At 43.3% G+C, this 18,320-nt stretch overlaps 1 protein-coding gene across 9 annotated transcripts in view; it reads right to left on the bottom strand.

The window, feature by feature from the left end:
- The window catches only part of RIN2 (Ras and Rab interactor 2), a 248,212-nt gene that overhangs the window by 64,431 nt on the left and 165,461 nt on the right, over positions 1 to 18,320 (bottom strand). For 6 of the 9 annotated variants that reach the window (XM_081034404.1, XM_081034399.1, XM_081034400.1 and 3 more), the window contains exon 3: positions 4,405 to 4,505. The exons of the other annotated variants lie outside the window; for them this stretch is intronic. In XM_081034404.1, the coding sequence (XP_080890530.1) occupies positions 4,405 to 4,505 (101 nt within the window). The remainder of the gene's footprint in view (positions 1 to 4,404; positions 4,506 to 18,320) is intronic. 9 annotated transcript variants of the gene reach the window in all.

Here is an 18,320-nt window from a genome sequence, read left to right as displayed (position 1 = left end):
ACCTCTGGCCTCGGGTGCCTGCCCAAACAGAGACATTCTTCCCGCAACCAGAAATGGACTGTGAGGTCATGGTGAGGGAGGGGAGAGTAAAACAGCCTTTATTTTCTCATACTCTAGTCTCGGGGTAGGGGTGGAGTGGGGAGGAGGAGAAAATAAGAAACAGCATTTAGAGAAAGCACAAGAAATTCTTCATCCTTCTGGTTTCTTAGCTTCTTTTTGGGAAACATTAGCAGAGGGCATGGGGTAGATTTTATCAGCTGCTATTCAGCTGGCAAACTTTACAACAGCCTATAACTCGGAATTGAAAGAATAAGCATGGCTGGAATACAGGGAAAAGAAGTTCTGATCCCTCTTCTTTTCTAGGAAGGAAGCTTAAAGCCTGTCACACGTTTTCAACTTTTTATTTTTTTATGTGCTGGCTGGGGTCCCCTAACTGCTTTACAGGTGATGTCTTGTTGCTGCAAGAGGCTTCTGATGCTCAAATACTTTTAGGATCTCCAAAGAGCTGGCATCTTTCATTCACCCATTCAACAAATATTTGTTGAGTGGATGCTATACGATAGACACTAGTCTAGGCAGTGGAAAAACAGCACTGAACACAGACCAAACCCCTGCTCTCATAGAGCTTACCTTCTAATGCTGGGAGGCAGAAAATGCACAATTAAGCAAGTGAATACATGGCAGATCTGTACATGTTCTATATTAAAAAAGTAAAGCCAGATAAGATGACATAAGGAAGGGAGGGTCCAAGGGTGAATGCTTCCTGGAGGAAGGACATTCCAGGCATAGGGAATAAATAGTACGTACAAAGGTTGGGAGGTAGGAGCCCGCTTGGCAAGAAGTTGGTGGGGCTGGAGCAGACTGACTGAGGGGAAGAGATTATAAGATAAGAGATGGTGAAGAGTTGTCAGGAGTCAGATCCCGGGTCTTGAAGGCCGTGGTGGTGAATTTGGTTTTAAATGAAAAATTATTGAAGGGCTTTGAACACGACTGACAAGACTTAGATTTAGATTAACTAAAGTCAGGTCATTTTCTATGCTGCTTAGATAACGGCCCAGAGAATGTGGCAGGGTGAAAGCAGAGAGGGCATCAGGCAGGCGTCTACTGCAGTGGTGCTGGAGAGAAGTGGTCTGATCCTTGACCTAATTTAAAGGTAGAGCTGCCAGGATTTAGGGACGGATGGGAGGACCATTATGAAAGAAGGAGAGGCATCAGGGACGACTGTGAGACCCAAGAACAATCATGGTTACTGGGATGGGGAAGACCAGGAAAGAAGCAGGTTTGTGAAGGGAATCCAAGGGTTCAGTCTTGGTTTTTTGTTTGAGGTACCAAAGGTCAGGCTGAGTGGACAGCTACATGCAAACACCTGGATTCAAAGAGAGGACCAGCCAGGGATATATGTCACCAATACAGAAATGTTATCAAAGCCACAAGACTAGCTAGGATTACCTGGGAAATTTCTAGAGATCTTTTAGTAAACAATATATTGTGTTTACCACGTATCAGCATGGTGTGAAGTCCTTTATAGCTATGTACTCAATCTTCCTAATAACTCTGAGGTAAAGCTCTATTTTCATCCCCATTCTACTGATGTGGACACTAAGGCACAAAGATTTTTAAGTAGCTTGCTCAATGTTAGTGAGAGAAAGAGGAGGGTGTGGGGTGTGGGAAGAGAAGAGGCTCAAGGCCTGAGCTCTGGGTTCTCTACGGTTAGGAGGTCAGGGCGACAAGGAGGAACCAGCCAGGAGGCTAGAAGCAATAGCAGGTGAGGTGAGGAAACCAGGGATCGTGGTGTCCCTGGAGCCAAGCCAAGTAAGTGTCCTAGGAAGGGAGGGTGAATCAACCATGTCAGACGATGCTGATAGGCCTGGTGGGTTGGGAAGCGAGAACTGACTATCGGAGAGAAAAAGTGACACCTGCACTTTCACTAACCTGGATTGGAAATTCACATCCTCCTATTTTGAACGCAGGCAACAAATCTCAGTAGTTCCCTCAGCAGCTGCAACTTTGTCACCAACCAAAACTCTAGATGTATCCATTATTAGCACACGAGTATTGTTTAGGCTCTTCTCTGCTTTCAAATGACACCAGACACTTCCTGTTTACTCTGGGTGGGGTGGGTGAGGCCATAACACAATTCACACTCACCAAGGATGAGGCCACAAGGGAAGGTGACTGTGAGGCATCTGTGCAGCCACCAGAACATGCCCAGCCAATGTCCTGAGGGGCTGACTGCTTCTTCTCTCTATAGTGGTTTCCCTTGAGGCAGCTCTGCTCCTCACATGCCTGCTATCCTCTGCCCTCTGGGCTGCTCTGCGCCAGGCTGACCTGCTGTTTCCTTGTGGTCAAAGCTCTGCTCTGCCTCCATTGAGGAAACAAAACAAAGTCCTCCTTACCCTACCTCCCCATGATCTGGCTCTCCTGACATCATTGAGCGAAATGGAGGAATTAAAAGCAAAGTCACCATTCCATGCTTCTAAAAATCAGGGAGAGACCTCAGCACAGAAGCCACAGACTCCTTAGTCAGACTTTTCACCATATCACATGGGTCCCACACCAGCAGAATGAGGGTCACATTGGCGCTTTACCTCATACGGTAGGGAGGAGATTCAGTAAGTTGGCAGCTGTAATGCACTTAGAACAGTGCCTGGCACAGGTTAAACACCATATACACCATTGTTAAATAAAGACAATCTTGCCTTTTCTCTTTCCTATTTAAAAAAAGTGCCAAGTAAAATGTCTTTGAAATTTCATAAATTCAGTGTTAGCCAACATGGCATTCAAGAATAAGTAATAGTAATCTGGAAAAAAAAAGTTATTGTGGAATGCTAAGAGTCATTCTTAAATGTGGCAAGAAAAAGACGAAAAGAGATGTTAAAGGTTAAACGACAGCCCAGCTCTCCCACACAACCCACTACAGTGAGAGATTAGGACCTTGACAATCCATATCATGGTATCACTTCTTCAAGCAAACCCAACAGCCCCTGTGGTGTATATGCAGGGAGGGGTCGTGTCTGTCTTCGGCAGAGTTTGGGGTCTACCTCACAGTGTTGTATTTCACGGATGTGGGTGAAATCAGTGCTACTGAAGTGCTCTTCTGTACTCTTCTGTCATCAACCTGAACTCCCAATTTATTTTTAGCTCAGTAATGCAAAGGGTAAAGAGAAACCCCCCCAGCTAAAGTTCCACGGGGTTTGCATCTACTCTGAATGTGAAGTGGAAAAGTCTCTAATAAAAAATTATTGTGCATTTGTCTAGTTTATGAGAAAAAAACTAACCAATCCCATGGAGGTCACAGAACACCTGGTGCTGCTGCAAGTAGCTTGGGGAACATCGGGTCTACCCCTGTCATTTTGTAGAGAAGGAAATGGAAGACACACAATTTCCACAGCTAAGGGAGAATATATTTCCTCCAGAGACATAGGAGTTAAAGCACTGTCTGAATTCCAGCTGCAAAGTGCCTCTTTCGGATTGTCTGCTTTCCCCTCAGTCTGTGGCAAGAAACAAGTCCGGCCGGTTTGAAATTTGCCTGGACAACCAAAACCAGCTGGTTCGCCTGCCTTCGCAGGACTCCTCCTGCCTGTCTCATGACTTACCAGCAAACCCCACTCCGTGAATCTTATCCTCACCCTGCACAGACAGCCTCAACCCCACTTCCTGGGAAAAGAGGCAAGATGATAAATCTGGTGTCCCAGGCACCAAGTGTCCATGTTGTTTAGTAGTCAGTATATTCTGTTGTCTCTGCAAGTAATGAATAACACCATCCAAGAACTGGATGAGGTTTTGGCAATCGCCTCCAATCTGCCACCCCCACCTGGACCTCCCCCCATTCTCCAGATAAAGACTATCTACTCTGATCCCGTGCAATACGTGCACGACATATTATGTTTAACCAGCACAGCACATTGCCTCCCCTTTTTTAATCATTTACTATCACATTAAATTTCCAATGCACTGGGCTACATTTCGAGTTAATGGCTATGGTAAGTGCTGGGGGTTTTCTGACCTGAGAACGCAAAATGAGTCCATCCTCTTAGTGCTTCCCTTTAAACCTTCTGGAGACTGACACAGGCTACACTGAGTTCTATTTTGCACACGGAGGATCCTGCTGCGTTATTGTTTCCATCATTGTGAGTAGGTGGATATGGTAGATAGAACTTTAGGTTTCCGGGTTCTGGTGCCAGGAAGAATTGAGAGGGTGCAAAGTTCAAGTGCCTTCAGAGTGATTAAACAAGAAGACAACTGGTTTCTAGGCCACTCCCACCTCCTACAGAGAGCTTCATCTGGAGTGGCCAACAAATTCCCAGTTCCCAAAGTCGAGGAGCCACTGAAATGGCAGTCCTCGCTGCTAATATGGTTCACTTAACTCCCATCTCGCGCCCGGCGCCTAGTCGCCTCTGTCACCTGTGGGCTTCAGTGGGTTCCAGTCCATTTTCCAGGCTGACATCTGTCGGCACCATCTCCTGTTTCAGTTCTCCAATCTCTGAGACGATTGTGTCAATGAGCTATTCAAAGACAAAAATAGTGTGACGTCAGGAAGTGGAAGAGGCGTGCCCAGCGTCTGGGGAGATCCAGCCACTATAATAGGAGCACAGAGAGGACCTTTTTTTTTTTTAAATCCTGGCTCTGTGAATTTCCTCTACTCAGAGGAAAAAAATAAAGAGGGAGGGAGCAGCTTCTTAGAAAGAGGAAGAACTTAGGTTTCGGTATTGCCTTAAGAAAAATAATATGACACCCAGTTTGGGCTTTCAACATGAGTACAAAAAGGAATAAACAAATCCTGGTAAAAATCAGGCCTCGACATTCATACTGTCAAAGTGAAAACGCAAAAGGAATTCTCTGGGTTAAAGTTTATACAATCATTCTGGTTACAGAAATAAGCATATTTTAAAGAGATACACAGCTTGCAAATCAATTTCCAATTATTTTCAATTTATTTCTCATCTTATTCTTTGCTTCTTTTTTTCTTTTTATAAGAGAAAACTTTTAGGGGAACAGGCTGTGTGGGGCTGGGAGTGAGTGAGAAGGTGGGTGAACCATTAGGGGAATGAAGGGGGAAATGTGGCCTCATCTGGCAGTAGGCTACTGTGGTCTTATATCCTCTACCCACATGATGGGAAGGGGTACATTTCACCCTGAAGTTTAATCTAAATTCTTGAGCCCACCTAGCCACTCATTCAATAGAATCTTTACTGGTGCTAATTCGGTACTGCGTGTAGAACAGCTGTTCTCAAAGTGTGCCACTGCTCACAAATTTTTTAAAATGTAGTTACTTTTCATACAAATGTTATTTATGTCAACGTGTAATAAATTATTGTTTTAAATAAATAAATATCTTAACATTTTCTTCATGAATTTTCTGATACTGACTTACTTATTTTCTGTTCAAATGATCTATCCATTGCTGTCAATGATGTATTTAGGTCCCCTACTGTGGGGACAGAGTCCTAGAAAGCAGTTTCCAGGCTCTTGGCCTCTGGTGGAGAGGTGCTGGCTTGGTTAGTGAATGACCATCAACTGTGACTGGTTGGCCATCAGCTGTAACTGGTTAGCCAATTGGCTACTGATGTAACTGCACGGCTGCATTGATTGGTTGGTTGGTTGACAGGCAGAGAAGTGAATGGCAGATTGCGGATCGTGCGGCTCCTGCTTCCTGTGTCTCGCCTGGCCACCAGAGAGAACACAGTGGTATGACTCCCCTATCTATGGCTCCGTGGGTGTTCCTTTTTAGCCTCACCATGTCCTGCGTTCTTATGTGGGGAGCGGGACCAGAGGCCCCGCAGGCCGCCCCGCACAACACCTACTATAATTGTGTTTTGATCAATTTGTATTTTCTAATACAATAAATACCTGTAGACATAATCCACACTAACACGAGCTCTTTGGGGTCCTCTCTATTTTTAGCAGTGTAAAGGGGTTCTGGGACTGAAAAGTTTGAGAACTGCTGTTCTAGCTAAGGACAGTGTTGTATTGCCTCAAGCAGCTCTTATCCCACTCAGACTCTGAGAGAAACTTCATTTGACTGTACAGCTGTTATAAATTGTTGACCCCATCTATTCATTAATTAATGCAACAGAACTTTATGGCCACCCACTTCACTCTAGACACTACAAGTTAGAGTAAGGTTGACAATTCTCCTGGAGAAGATATTCTGGTGGGGCACAGATCACAGCACTGAGCATTGAGAAGTTCCAGAATGAAAATGATTCTGTAGGGAGGAACTATATAGCTAGAGTGGATGGTCAGGACGGGTCTTTAAGGAAGTGGAAAAGCCCTGAATGAAAAGATCAAAGGAAGAGCCCTCCTCACAGAGAAAGTCCCAGACTCTGCGGAGGCATGTGGAAGGAGAGGCAGACAGGGATCAGACCTCATCGGCCTTCTAGTTCATAGTAACTTTGGGTTTGAGTTTCCTGACCTAAGAACCATTGGAGGGCTTTAAGTAGGGCAATGACATTTTATTTGTTTTGTGTTATAAAAAGATCACTTTGGCTGCTGGCTAAAGATGGTTTGTAAGGGCAAGATGACAAACAGCAAGACTAGTTAGGAGGCAGCTGCAGTGGTCCAGGCATTAGATGATGATTTGGACCAAGGTCAAAGTAGCAGCAGTGGAATTAGAAAGAAGTAAGGAAATCCAGGAATAATATGATACAGAAACTGACAGAAGTTGATGGATTGAATGTGGGGTGGTGGGAAGGGAAAAATCAAGGACAGAGCATAAGTTTTTGGCTTGAACAATTAGATAGAATGGGGAAAGATTAGGTTTGAGGAAAATATCTAGTTGGGCATTGGCAGGTTAAGTTTAAACTGAGTTGCTTATTGGCCATCAATTAAATTGGTTAAGTGGCTTTTGACACTCAAGATGGAGCTATTTATACATTTAGAAGTCACTGGCTTATGTGTTACTATTCCAAAGTGCTATCCCAGGGAGAGATTCTCCCAGGGGCAAGTGTAGATAGAGAAAGGGTCCCTGCCAATTGCTGGTGCACTCCCATTACTTAGAGGTCAGAAGAACGGAGGCCTGTCAAGCCTTCCATGCTTGATCCATTCCCTTTGTGTATGATGGTGTGCATGCTAAGGTGGAACTTCTAGAAGCCTTGGGAAAGAAAATGATCAGGAAATCTCATTTTACACATATCTTAGTGGCAAAAATTTAAAAAGTCTGACAAAGCCAAATATTCGAGGATGTGGGGAAACAGGAACCTCCAGATGCTGCTGGAAAAGTATTGTTCACAGAAGCACTTTGGACAGCAATTTGCAATATCTTGTAGATACTGAGAATACACAGACCTTCTAGATATGCGCAGTAGAAAAACTCCTGCACATTCTTTGTAAGAATATTTGCTGCACCACTATTTTTAAGAAAACCAAATTATAAGCACCTAATTGTTCATCAATAGGAGAATGAACAACTTGAGGTATAGGATACTACACAGCAGTTAAAATTAATGAACCAGAGTGTTAACGAAACAAAATCCAGCTTTAAAAAAGTGTTATAGGAGTGGCCGGTTAGCTCAGTTGGTTAGAGCGCGGTGCTCCTAACACCAAGGTTGCCGGTTCAATTCCAACATGGGCCACTTTGAGCTGTGCCCTCTTTAAAAAAAAAAAAGAAAAGAAAGAAAAAAGTCTTATAAGAGTTTATTTGACCCAAACTGATGATAATTGCTGGGAAGAAAAACCTCAATGGCTTGAGAAAATGCTCTGGAGAATGGCAATTGCAGCTTATTTTATACGTTAAAATCAAAGGAGGAGACATAAGGGGGGGTGTTCCAAGAAATTCACTGGTGGTAGATTAAAGGGGTGGGAGATAGCAAAGCAGGGAAATCTCTGGGATTGGATTAAAAAGTAAAACAGAGAGACACATACTTGTTTTACATTGGTGAGAACAAGATAGTTAATAATTAACGTTTAGAGCACATAGAAATGGTATGTGGGCAACAAGATAACAATGTGGTCTCATAGTCTAGTGCAGGTGATTGTACAAGGGGTCTGGAAAAAAAGATTACTCTGACATTTCAAAGGTATGTTATCTTAGGTGCACAAAGACAACGGACAATTTCAAAGTTAAAGACTGACCTTTGTCAAGAAAGCTACAGGTCTAGGAGGTGACTACCCACCATGACTGGCTTTTAGTTAGGAATTTTTACATTCAAACCACCCAGTGTGGTCACTTTGACCTGTAGGTTTGTAAGGCCCACCATGAAGGCCTCCCCTGAGCTTTTCAGGTTTAGTATGTAGCCCCTGTTTTGGTCCACAGCAGCTATATGCATCGAGACATATATAAACATAAAAACTCAAAAAGCCTTCATTAAAGAAAAAAACAAGTTGAAAAGGGTTGCATTCAGTGTATGAAGCTTAAAATCATGCAAAGTTGTACTATTTAGTGTTTGTAGATATACCCATAAAGACTATTTCAATATGCAATGTGGGGGTTACACTCCTAATCCAAGATAGTGGTGACCTCAGGAGGAGAAATGGATGGAGGTCAAGGGGCTCATCCACCTGTGAGATTTTATTTCTTAAAATGAAATGGCAAACTAAAAAGATTTGACAGAACTAGAGATTGTTTTAGTATTACGTGTGATTTTCTGTATGTTTAAAATACTTCAGAATCAAAATTATTAGGAAAGTAAGAAAAAGGGTGAATGTATGAAAGTGGAAGGAGATGGAGGGATTAAGAAAGTGGGAAGAAGTGGGGTGAGCTGGGGAAGTCTGAGTGTCTGTGCCAAAACCCCAGCACTTTGGGCTGGGATCCCCTCTCCCATTCTGGGTCATGGTTGTGGTCCCGGACAGAAGGGACCCTGTCCACCAGGGAGCAGAGAGTCTTGCCAAAGGAGGGCCAGCCACAGCCTCAGGCAAACACCTACAGGAGTTAAAAGATTCCCATCTCCAGCAGGAAAATGAGTCACTATGTACATTCACCACTCCCCTCTCAGTCACCTTCACAACCACAGTATTCATTTGAACTAAAAATCCCAGTGGCCTTCCCCAGTAGAAGTAGCTGATGTCCTATAGCCAGACTGTTTCCTCCCTATACTGTTCATGCTGACATCTTTGGCTGCATGTCCAGGCCTCAAATCCCACATTGTTTCTTTCTCTTATACCTAGGCAAACACAAAGAATCTACAAATTATGGTTCTCGTTCAGCAGCAGCACCCAGTGGCAAATGACAGATAACTTATCTGTAATTCAGAAGAGAGGCACAATGAAGCCAAGACATAAAGGTGGATGAGGACAGAGGTTGTTGCACAAGGCTGGATGGCTATGGGACCCTTCCTGGCTGGATGAGGGGTCTTTCAGTTCCCTTTCTCTCTCCTCCTCTCAACCCCATTCTACCCCGATTCACCTATCTGACAGCACTTTACCTGACAAATAAACCAGAGCTTAGCATTCCAGAGCCAGGTCTGCCTCTCCAAATGATCTGTTTATAAACCCACCAGGCCCTTCCATCAGCAAGAACCCTACCTGAGGTCTGCTCAGGTGTCCCTGATTGGATTTGAGATGTTCCTCACATTGCCTCAGACACACTTGTGTTTGTTTTTAATTCCTGTAAACGTTTGATCTCATCCCTTATGCTCTGTGTTCATCCAAATTTCATTCTTTGAGAGCAAATAGAGAGCTAAGTTACTGTGTTTCCCCGAAAATAAGGCCTAGCTGAACGATCAGCTCTAATGCATATTTTGGAGCAAAAATTAATATAAGACCCAGTATTATATTGTATTGTATTATATTATGTTATGTTATATTACATTAATTATATTATACTATACTATACTATATTGTATTATATTAGACCTGGTCTTATAGTAAAATAAGACTGGGTCTTATATTAATTTTTTCTCCAAAAGAAACATTAGAGCTGATTGTCCGGTTAGGTCTTATTTTCGGGGAAACATGGTATCATCCACCACATGAGACCAGTTTTAACTTAAACTTTCCCATGTTAAAGCTGTTAACAGAAGGTTGTGAATGCTAATTCAGCACCAACAGGAATGGCCAATTTGGGGTGCAGTGAAGAAGGAAAACTTTATTCAGTGCAAACAGCTCAATTGTGATATAGCATGACTGTGAGAACAGCGTAGCTCTGAGGCAGCCCCGCAGCGAGGCCTTTCTCCAGCTAAACAACTCTGCTCTGCCTGCTCTGCTCTGGTCCAGCGAGACATGTTTGATGTTTCCTTTTCAGTATTTCAGCTCCAGCCAGGGAAATGAAGTTTTCAGTCTTTGGTGAAATGCTCTAGTTCAGGCTCCTGGTCCATGATTGGTCCATCCTCATGCAAATGATGACTCCAAATTCTTGAAGTTTGATTGGTCCAAAAAGCACTGTCCTGGTTGGTCAAAATGCAGCTGTTCTGATTGGTCAATGAAGAGGTTAATGTGATATAGCTGTACAGCTGATTGGACTGGGAAAGTCTCAATCCTGTAGGTTGAAATACAATTCCAGGAACTCTTTTATAAGAGCTGCTTCAGGGGCAGGAACAAAATACAGGTAGGCAGTTGTGTGCAGGCTTCTCCCTAAAGTGTGGCTTGCATGAGCCTCAAGGCCCCTGTTTAGGAATGGCTGATAGGCACCCCCTGGCCCCCCACCCCCTAATTTGAGCTCAGTTAGCCATCAGAAGTCTTTCTTTGTAGGTATCTTTTTTCTCAGGGTGCACAGTCAACAGCAGTTTCAGTGTAAGTACTTTATCAGAGTTGGTGCTGAAGTTTCTCCAAATCCACGTACATAACCTAAGACCCCCAAAACACCCCTGTCCCTATTCAAAGTTCCTACAAAAAGGGGAAGGGCTGCCTAAGTGTCAGCCAAACTGGTGAGTAAGCATTGCTTTTCACAACCTGTTTGTTGGCTTCTTGTCACAAGAACGTTAAAAGATAAATTAAGATCTGTTAATAATTATATCTTATATTTTATTACAAAAGCCTATGCTTTTGAAGGTTACCAAATATTTTCCTGGATTTTCCAGTGGAAGTGCTAATTGCTTGCTTTTGGTGGTCAGTAAAAATTAAGGTTCTATAACTCAACATAAATAAATAAAATACAATGAAAACAGTTTGAAAAAAAAATTAAGGTTCTGAAGGTTATGGATTCTAATATGAAAAGTAATGCTAAATATGATTAATTAAATTTAAATATCAAAAGTAAGCTAATCAAGTTGAGTGTTTTCTCTTTCTGTTAAACAGGAAAAATTAGATTATTGGTCTGCTGCTGATATTATAAAAGTTTTCTGCCTAAAAATCAAAGATTATATGTGTCATCAAAATAATTTCTATGTTTTATATTGTCCTAATCAGGTCCTTGGTTACTGAAGAAAACTAAATCTTCACAATAGTAAGAACTAAGTTTTACTAATAATTATGTAAACTTCTGTATTCTAGGACTACTGGAGTTCATGTGCCCTTAGTAGTAATTGTGACCCATTGTTACATCTTAATGAAAAGACACAGATCCTAGAGAAGGCCAAGGAATTTGGTACAACATCTTTTACTACCGAGACAGGGAAGATGACACCAAAGACAGGCCAGATTTTTGGCTACAGTTAATAGACAGGCCAAGTCCAGAGCCATCTAAGGGTCACCCCACCAGCCCCTGAAGAAAAAACGCCAGATAAATGAGCCTGCTCTGGATGTGGAAGCCCAGAGCACTGGAGTAAGGAGTGTCCTAATCCTCCAAAGCAGCCATGCCCCTTGTACAAGCTAAAAGAGCACTAGAGGAGGGAATGCCCCCTGTTCTGAAGACGGTGTGGACCAACTCTCTCCCCCAAAATGGTTGTAATCACTGTATGGTCTGAAGCTCCCACTGGCTCCCACTGTGATAAGCTGTTCTCATCACAAAGGCAAAAACTACAGGTGACCCTTGACATGACAGGTAAGCTGGTTAATTAGCCATTTATTTTTCTTGACCGCTCTTCTGAAACCTGCTTGTGATACAGGATAGTTAGCATGTCCCTAGGTCCCTGGTGGAATAAACAAAAGACAACCATATCCTAAAACTCCAGGTTTTGAAATCACTCCTTTGCTCTAGGACAAATCCTAACATGGCCTTGAGGTTAATCATAAAATTCCTTTTGGCCTGACAAACGAGCAGATCTGATAGATAAGAGTGGGTTACTTTGCTAATTCCTTCAGGATGGGCAAACAGAACAAACCTGGTAGACAAATTTCATTAGAAGGCACCAGTTCCCTTCTTCAAACAGCAATCCTTCCCTAAACAGGCAAGGGAAGGTATAAAAATAGGAGCATTTGCCTCAGTCACGGGCCACCCCCATGCAGGACCCCCTCCCACTCAGGAGTTCTGACTCTTTGCTTTCAATAAACTATCCTCTTTATAAAACTCTTCGCCTCTCCTGGGTCTGTGTTTCCATTCTTCAGTCTCACGAGACACGAGCCCGGCTTACACCAGAAACTGCCAGCAGATCCAACATCATCTACGTCACTTGGGTATTCACAGGAAAAATAGTCCTCCATCACTTGGTTGTAAAGATAAATAGAGCCCCTTGAAAAGGACTCTGGGAAAGCTTGGTCAGGAGACCTCTAAGCCTTAGCTCTAATTACTGCCCATTGCTTTATGCTTATAGATTCTGACCTTAATTCGGTTCAGCAGGCACTCAAGAAATTTAGGGACAATCACCTCGCCCAGGCCGACCCCTCTACACATTGCAGCCCTCTAAAGTCAGGACCAAGTATTGTTAGAAGCTGGGGTGGGGAGGGGTCCCTGACAGCCCAGTTATCAGGCTTCAGAGTCAGCAGTTGGGTTCCCTTCCCTTGAATCAAACCTGTTTCATTTAAATGTCCACAGGGCTCCTCCAGAAGGAAGGCTATTGCACCTGTTCCTGAAGACCTTAAGCTCTTCTTCAAACAAGCAAGTCACTCTCCCAGGACTGATAAACACTAATAACAAACCCCAGACTCCTAGCGCTGCTCTTGATTACTGTTCTCTTAAGAGCTCTTGTGTTCCTCTTTACTTGCACCCCACCTGTGATTCCCTATTCACTCTAGTTATGGTCCTTTCTCTCACCTTTACTAGTTCCCCTCCTTATTATTCTTAGGTTACTTCTATCAAGACCACACCTCTTTAACCTTCTGGTTGAATTTGTCTCTTTTAGAATTGAGTCCATTAAATTGCAGATGGCACTCATGCAACGCTTCCAGCCTATCCCTGCGGATGATCCTGAAACGGCCCCCAGCCCCAGAGATCAGAGCTCCAACTCCCAGTCTGGAGCCTCCACCTCAATCCAGTTTCTAGGCAGCTGCCCGGATTTTCCGGGGCCCAGGTGCTCCACCACCTTTGACCGGCAATCTAGTTCATAGGGAGGGACAGCTCTATGCCCTTGCCGTGCTCTGAAGCAGTTAAGGAGAGAGACCCTCATCCCAATTTCCAAAGATTTTTTCATTGCCGATCAAAGATGGGGGAATGTTGGGACGGAGGGATTGTGATAGTAGCACAAAATTTTCTATTTTTGAGATTTGGATCTCTGGTATAATTCAAATTAATAAGGGCAATTTAGCTTGGGACTTTTTGAAAGCTTTCTTTTGTCTCGTAATGATATTGCTTCCTATACATTTACTACGCAGTTTCATTGTTTCTATTTCCTTAGGCCCAGTGCTGGCCCTGGGACTCGGGAGAGGTTTTGCCTCTGTGTAGGATCCACTCTCCAGGCTCTAACTTAAATCTACATAACTCATGCAAAGGTTGAGATAATCAGCTTTACTGCACCTTTCCCTACCCCCAACTAGAGGAAAACAGAAAACTTGAGACCAAACAAAGACTCGAGGCAGTAGGTTGCAGCAGACATTGCCCAGCCGACTCTCCCCTTATTGTAATAAATCTTCTATATTTCTATCTGACTCGTGAATTCTTTCATGGCCCGCAAGCGAACAGCCATAACACTGTTGTGCTGCCAAGGCTGTGTGAACACCTAGGAAGGTGGCAACAGAGACAAGCGGCTGTTATTGAGGGCAATCTGAGAGTGAGATAGACACCAAGTTCCAGGACACTAAGGTGGTGAAGACAGTGGTTCTTATAGCAAAACACAACATCTGTGTTCTTTCCAGAAAATTCCACAAACAGTGACTACGGCCTCAACCCGAGAGACAGCCACTAACAAGTATGGCACAACAGAGCCGCCACAATAAAGCCAGGAAATAACTGTGTTTGTTACCCACCCCAACAGGGAAACAAAGGGGTTGTGTGTGTGTATTATTTGCCTTCGGAAGCAGGGAGAGAGAGTGCTGCTGGCAGGAAGGGAAATTCTGCAGCTGCCTTCACCAAGGGGGAAGTGAGAGGGAGTATGGTGACTACAACTGGGGAGAGGAAGACAGGCCTGGGGTTGGGTTTCTGGGTCCTCCCTCATTCTACCCAGAAACCTAGTGCCCTCAGGCTCCCTAACATGTAGCATTTATGCGTAATAAAACACAGGAAGCCCGAAGTGCTCACCTAGGTGAATTCCAAGCAAACTAGCATCCAGGCCAAGGGCAGGAGAATTCCAGAAACCCCAGGTTCTTTCCTGGCCCTTTTGAAACGGTGACCCTATAACTTCTATTTTGAGATTTAAACCTCTTGTGTAATTCAATTTGACAGTGTGGTTTGGCCTGGGACTTTTTGAAAGTTTTTCTTTTTTTTTTTGCTTCCTTCCACCAAACCTTAATGACTCTGTTTACTATACATTCACTATGCATACCAGTTTCAATGGTTCTGTTTACTTTGGGCCAAGTGCATGCCTGGCCCAGTGGGTTGGGACAGGTTTTTGCATCTGTCTGGGATCCATTTCTGTCCCTGAGGCAGGCCAGCCTCTGAGAAGCACTTTTTCAGGAGTTGCCTGACCAACTTCTTTATTCCTTTGTTCTGCCCCTCTTTTCTGCCTTTACAACCTTTTGGCGATATTAAGAGCCGGAAGGCAGTCTTTGCGACTAGGAATCCACTGTCTTCCCTTAATGCTGGCATTTTGGAATGGACCTGCTTTTCTTTCCACCAACCTCACTGCTCAAATTTTGACTTTTGTGCTTTTGTGTGGCGAGCACAAAAAGCCGGACCTTTTGCACGTAACACTTTGAGATCACACCCAGAGCTCAGTCTGGACAAGGCTTGGCCTGCTGCGCTTGTCTGGCACAGAAATCTACACTGATTTGTACGATTCTGTAATTATTCTGGGTAACTTCCCAGTAGGAGGGAACCTCATCTGAGGGCCACATTTCAAGCAGCAGTCTTGGACAGTTTAGAGGCAGTCACATTTTTAGCAACTAGAAGCAACTATCTGGTAGCTTGGCAGCATGAGCTAGCAGTGGCGAGCATACCAGGTTTGGGCTCAAAAGGACCTGCCATCAAATGCCCTCTGGGCCCCTGTTGGGCTGACTTTGGTGGGAGGGGGTACTGGACGATGAGATTAAAACACTTTGAAACAAGCACCTAAATGCTCCCAGATCCTCTTCCTGTTTATCTTCTCTCTTTATATTAATGGTGATTGTTATTATGAAGCAGAGAGCTGATAAAGCTAAGAGACATTTAAAAAGGACTCATACACCTCCCAGCCTGTAAAAAGGCAACAGACCTGGACCTACAAAAGACCAGTGTTTGTGGAGTCCAATCTTCTTTTTTGCCTGTCTGCCCAGGAGTCTCTAATCTCCAGATCTGCCCACTAGACGCCAATTTTCCCTGGCTATACTCGGGAGAGAAGTTGCTGTCTGTTGTCCCTGCTTGCATGAAAGGCTTGAGGGAAGAAAGGGGAGGGACTCCAAATTTTGTTTTCTTTCTTTCAGGATTAGATAAAAGGAAGAAAATTCTCTTCAAGGTCAAACAAAAATAAGAAAGTACTTAAAGAGCAAGTTCTGATACAGCGCTCTTCAAATTCTAAGTTTAACTCAGGAATGTTATCAAAGGTTTTAAAAAAGGTATGTGTTGCTAATAAAGACTTGGAACCTAGGATGTGGGAAAAGTCAAGTGCTTGGCTCTCAGCTATGGAGTTTCTATTTCCCAATTACTACATCAACTAGGTCTTGGGGTATGATGGGGCTTTACAGTTCCATCAGCTCTGTGGGATTATACGTACCTCTAGGTCATGAAAAAGCACATTACCCAAACAATTCCCTCTCCTGTCTGCTTCTGCTGAGCTGGAGAAGTCTCATGGACTGGTGGGTATACCCCATATTGAGGTATGTCTAAAGTAGTCTGAAAAATGATGGGTTTCTTGCAAACGTTCAAATGCTCTTTGCCTCCAGGAATTATCACCATGGAAACAAAAGTAATAGACATATATTTTCTTCACTGATAGGGGAGTGTCTGGGGAATGATGCTGAAGCATCTCAGAACCACGCCCTTTTGGTTTGTTTTGAAATTATTTCTGTTACATCATCCAAGGGTGTTTGCATTTATAATTTTGAAATTATATTTTTGAAATTTAATCAGAAACATAACACATGAATACATTCCTACTGAATAACATAGATTACTGTAGTTAAAGCTAATCTCCCTTGACCATTGCCCATAGTTCTTTTTCACCTACTCAGAGGTTTTATGTGTATCATTCTTGAATATTACCCTATGCTTTTTTTTTATCAGATGGAATCTTACTGATGTATTGTCCTGTGGCTTGCTTATTACAGCCAACAAAATGTTGTGGAATTTATTCACTTTGATAAAGGAAGCCCTAGTTCACTCATTTTAAATGGGAATGGTTTTGAGACAGATTAGTTAGCACGTCATTAGGTAGACAGGGAGGTCCCTGGTGGAATAAACAAAAGGCAGCCATATCCTGAAACTCCAAGTTCTGGAATGTCTCCTTCACTCCAGGACTAAGATATGAGAAACACCTTAAAGGTTAATAAATTATCTCGCAAATCCCTTTTGACCCGACAAAGAAGCAGATCTGATAGATAGGAATGGGTTATTTTGTTAATCCCTTCAGGATGGGCAAACGGGACAAACCTGATAGGTGAATTCCATTAGAAAGCTCCAGCCCCCTTCACCAAGCAGGCAAGGGAAGGTATAAAAGTAAGAACTTTTGCTTCAGTCACTGGGAACCCCCATTCGGGACCCCCTCCTGCTTGGGAGCTCTGACCCTTTGCTTTCAATAAACTATCCTCTTTTTAAAACTCTGCCTCTCCTAGGTCTGTGTTTCCATTCTTTGGTCTCATGAGACACGAACGCTGCACTCACTCACCTAAAAGTCCTCTACATCATTTGGGGACTCACAGAGAAATATACCTACATCAGTTTTCCACCATGGGGGTATATCACATAGGGATATTTCATATTTCCCTTCTATTTTGATAAGCACATAGGTAGTTTCCAATGTGTTGCTGTCACAAGCAGTACTGCGATGAACATCTTGTGTACTGTGTGAAACCTCAGAAGAAATGCTGGGTTCTCTGCACATAAGAGGTTATGAGGTGATATCACATTGCTCTCCAGGAGGCTGTGCTCATCTATACTGCCTCCGCCATCTTAGAAAGCATCCGCCTCACTTGTCAGTGTTTTGATATTACCACACTTAAGTTTTGGCCAATCTGATGAGTACAATGGCTTTTCATTGTCTTAATGTGCTTTGTCCATATTATAATTTTGTCTGTATTTCTTCTTCTGAGGAATTGCCTGTTTATCTGCTGACCATTTTGGAATTTCTTTTTTTAAAGATTTTATTGAAGAAGGGGAACAGAACTTTATTGGGGAACAGTGTATATTTCCAGGACCTTATTGGTGAACTGTGTGTTGTTCTCAGGGCCCATCAGCTCCAAGTCAAGTTGTCCTTTCAATCTTAGTTGTGGAGGGCGCAGTTCAGCTCCAAGTCCAGTTGCCCTTGTTCAATCTTAGTCGCAGGGGGCGCAGTCAACCATCCCATGTGGGAGTGGAACTGGCAACCTTGTGGTTGAGAGCACATGCTCCAACAAACTGAGCCATCTGGCTGCCCAGGAGCTCAGTGGGAGCTCAATTACAGCTCAGTGGCAACTCATTGTCTTCATTCTAGTTGTGGAAGGCGCAGCTTGCTGGCCCATGTGGGAACCGAACCAGCAATCCTGTTGGCCAGAGCTTACGCTCTAACCAACTGAACCACCCATCTGTCCCTATTTTGGAATTTCTTGATTTTTCTTAAGTTATATAAGTTTTGAATATGAACCCATTATCTCAAATATCTAAAAGACTTTTCTCTCATACTGTTTGTGTAGAGTGACCCTGGAAGCTGTTAGAAAGAGTTCTTTTTTTTTTTCTCTAAACATTTTTTTGTTTAAGATTTTATTGGGGAAGGGGAACAGGACTTTATCGGGGGAACAGTGTGTACTTCCAGCACTTTTTTTTGCCAAGTCAAGTTGTTGTCCTTTTAATCTTAGTTGTGGAGGGT

Source organism: Rhinolophus hipposideros (genome assembly GCF_964194185.1).
Source record: "Rhinolophus hipposideros genome assembly, chromosome: 22".
Taxonomy (NCBI): Eukaryota; Metazoa; Chordata; class Mammalia; order Chiroptera; family Rhinolophidae; genus Rhinolophus; species Rhinolophus hipposideros.
Note: the sequence above shows the minus strand (reverse complement) of the source record. Positions and strands in the feature narration are given on the sequence as shown.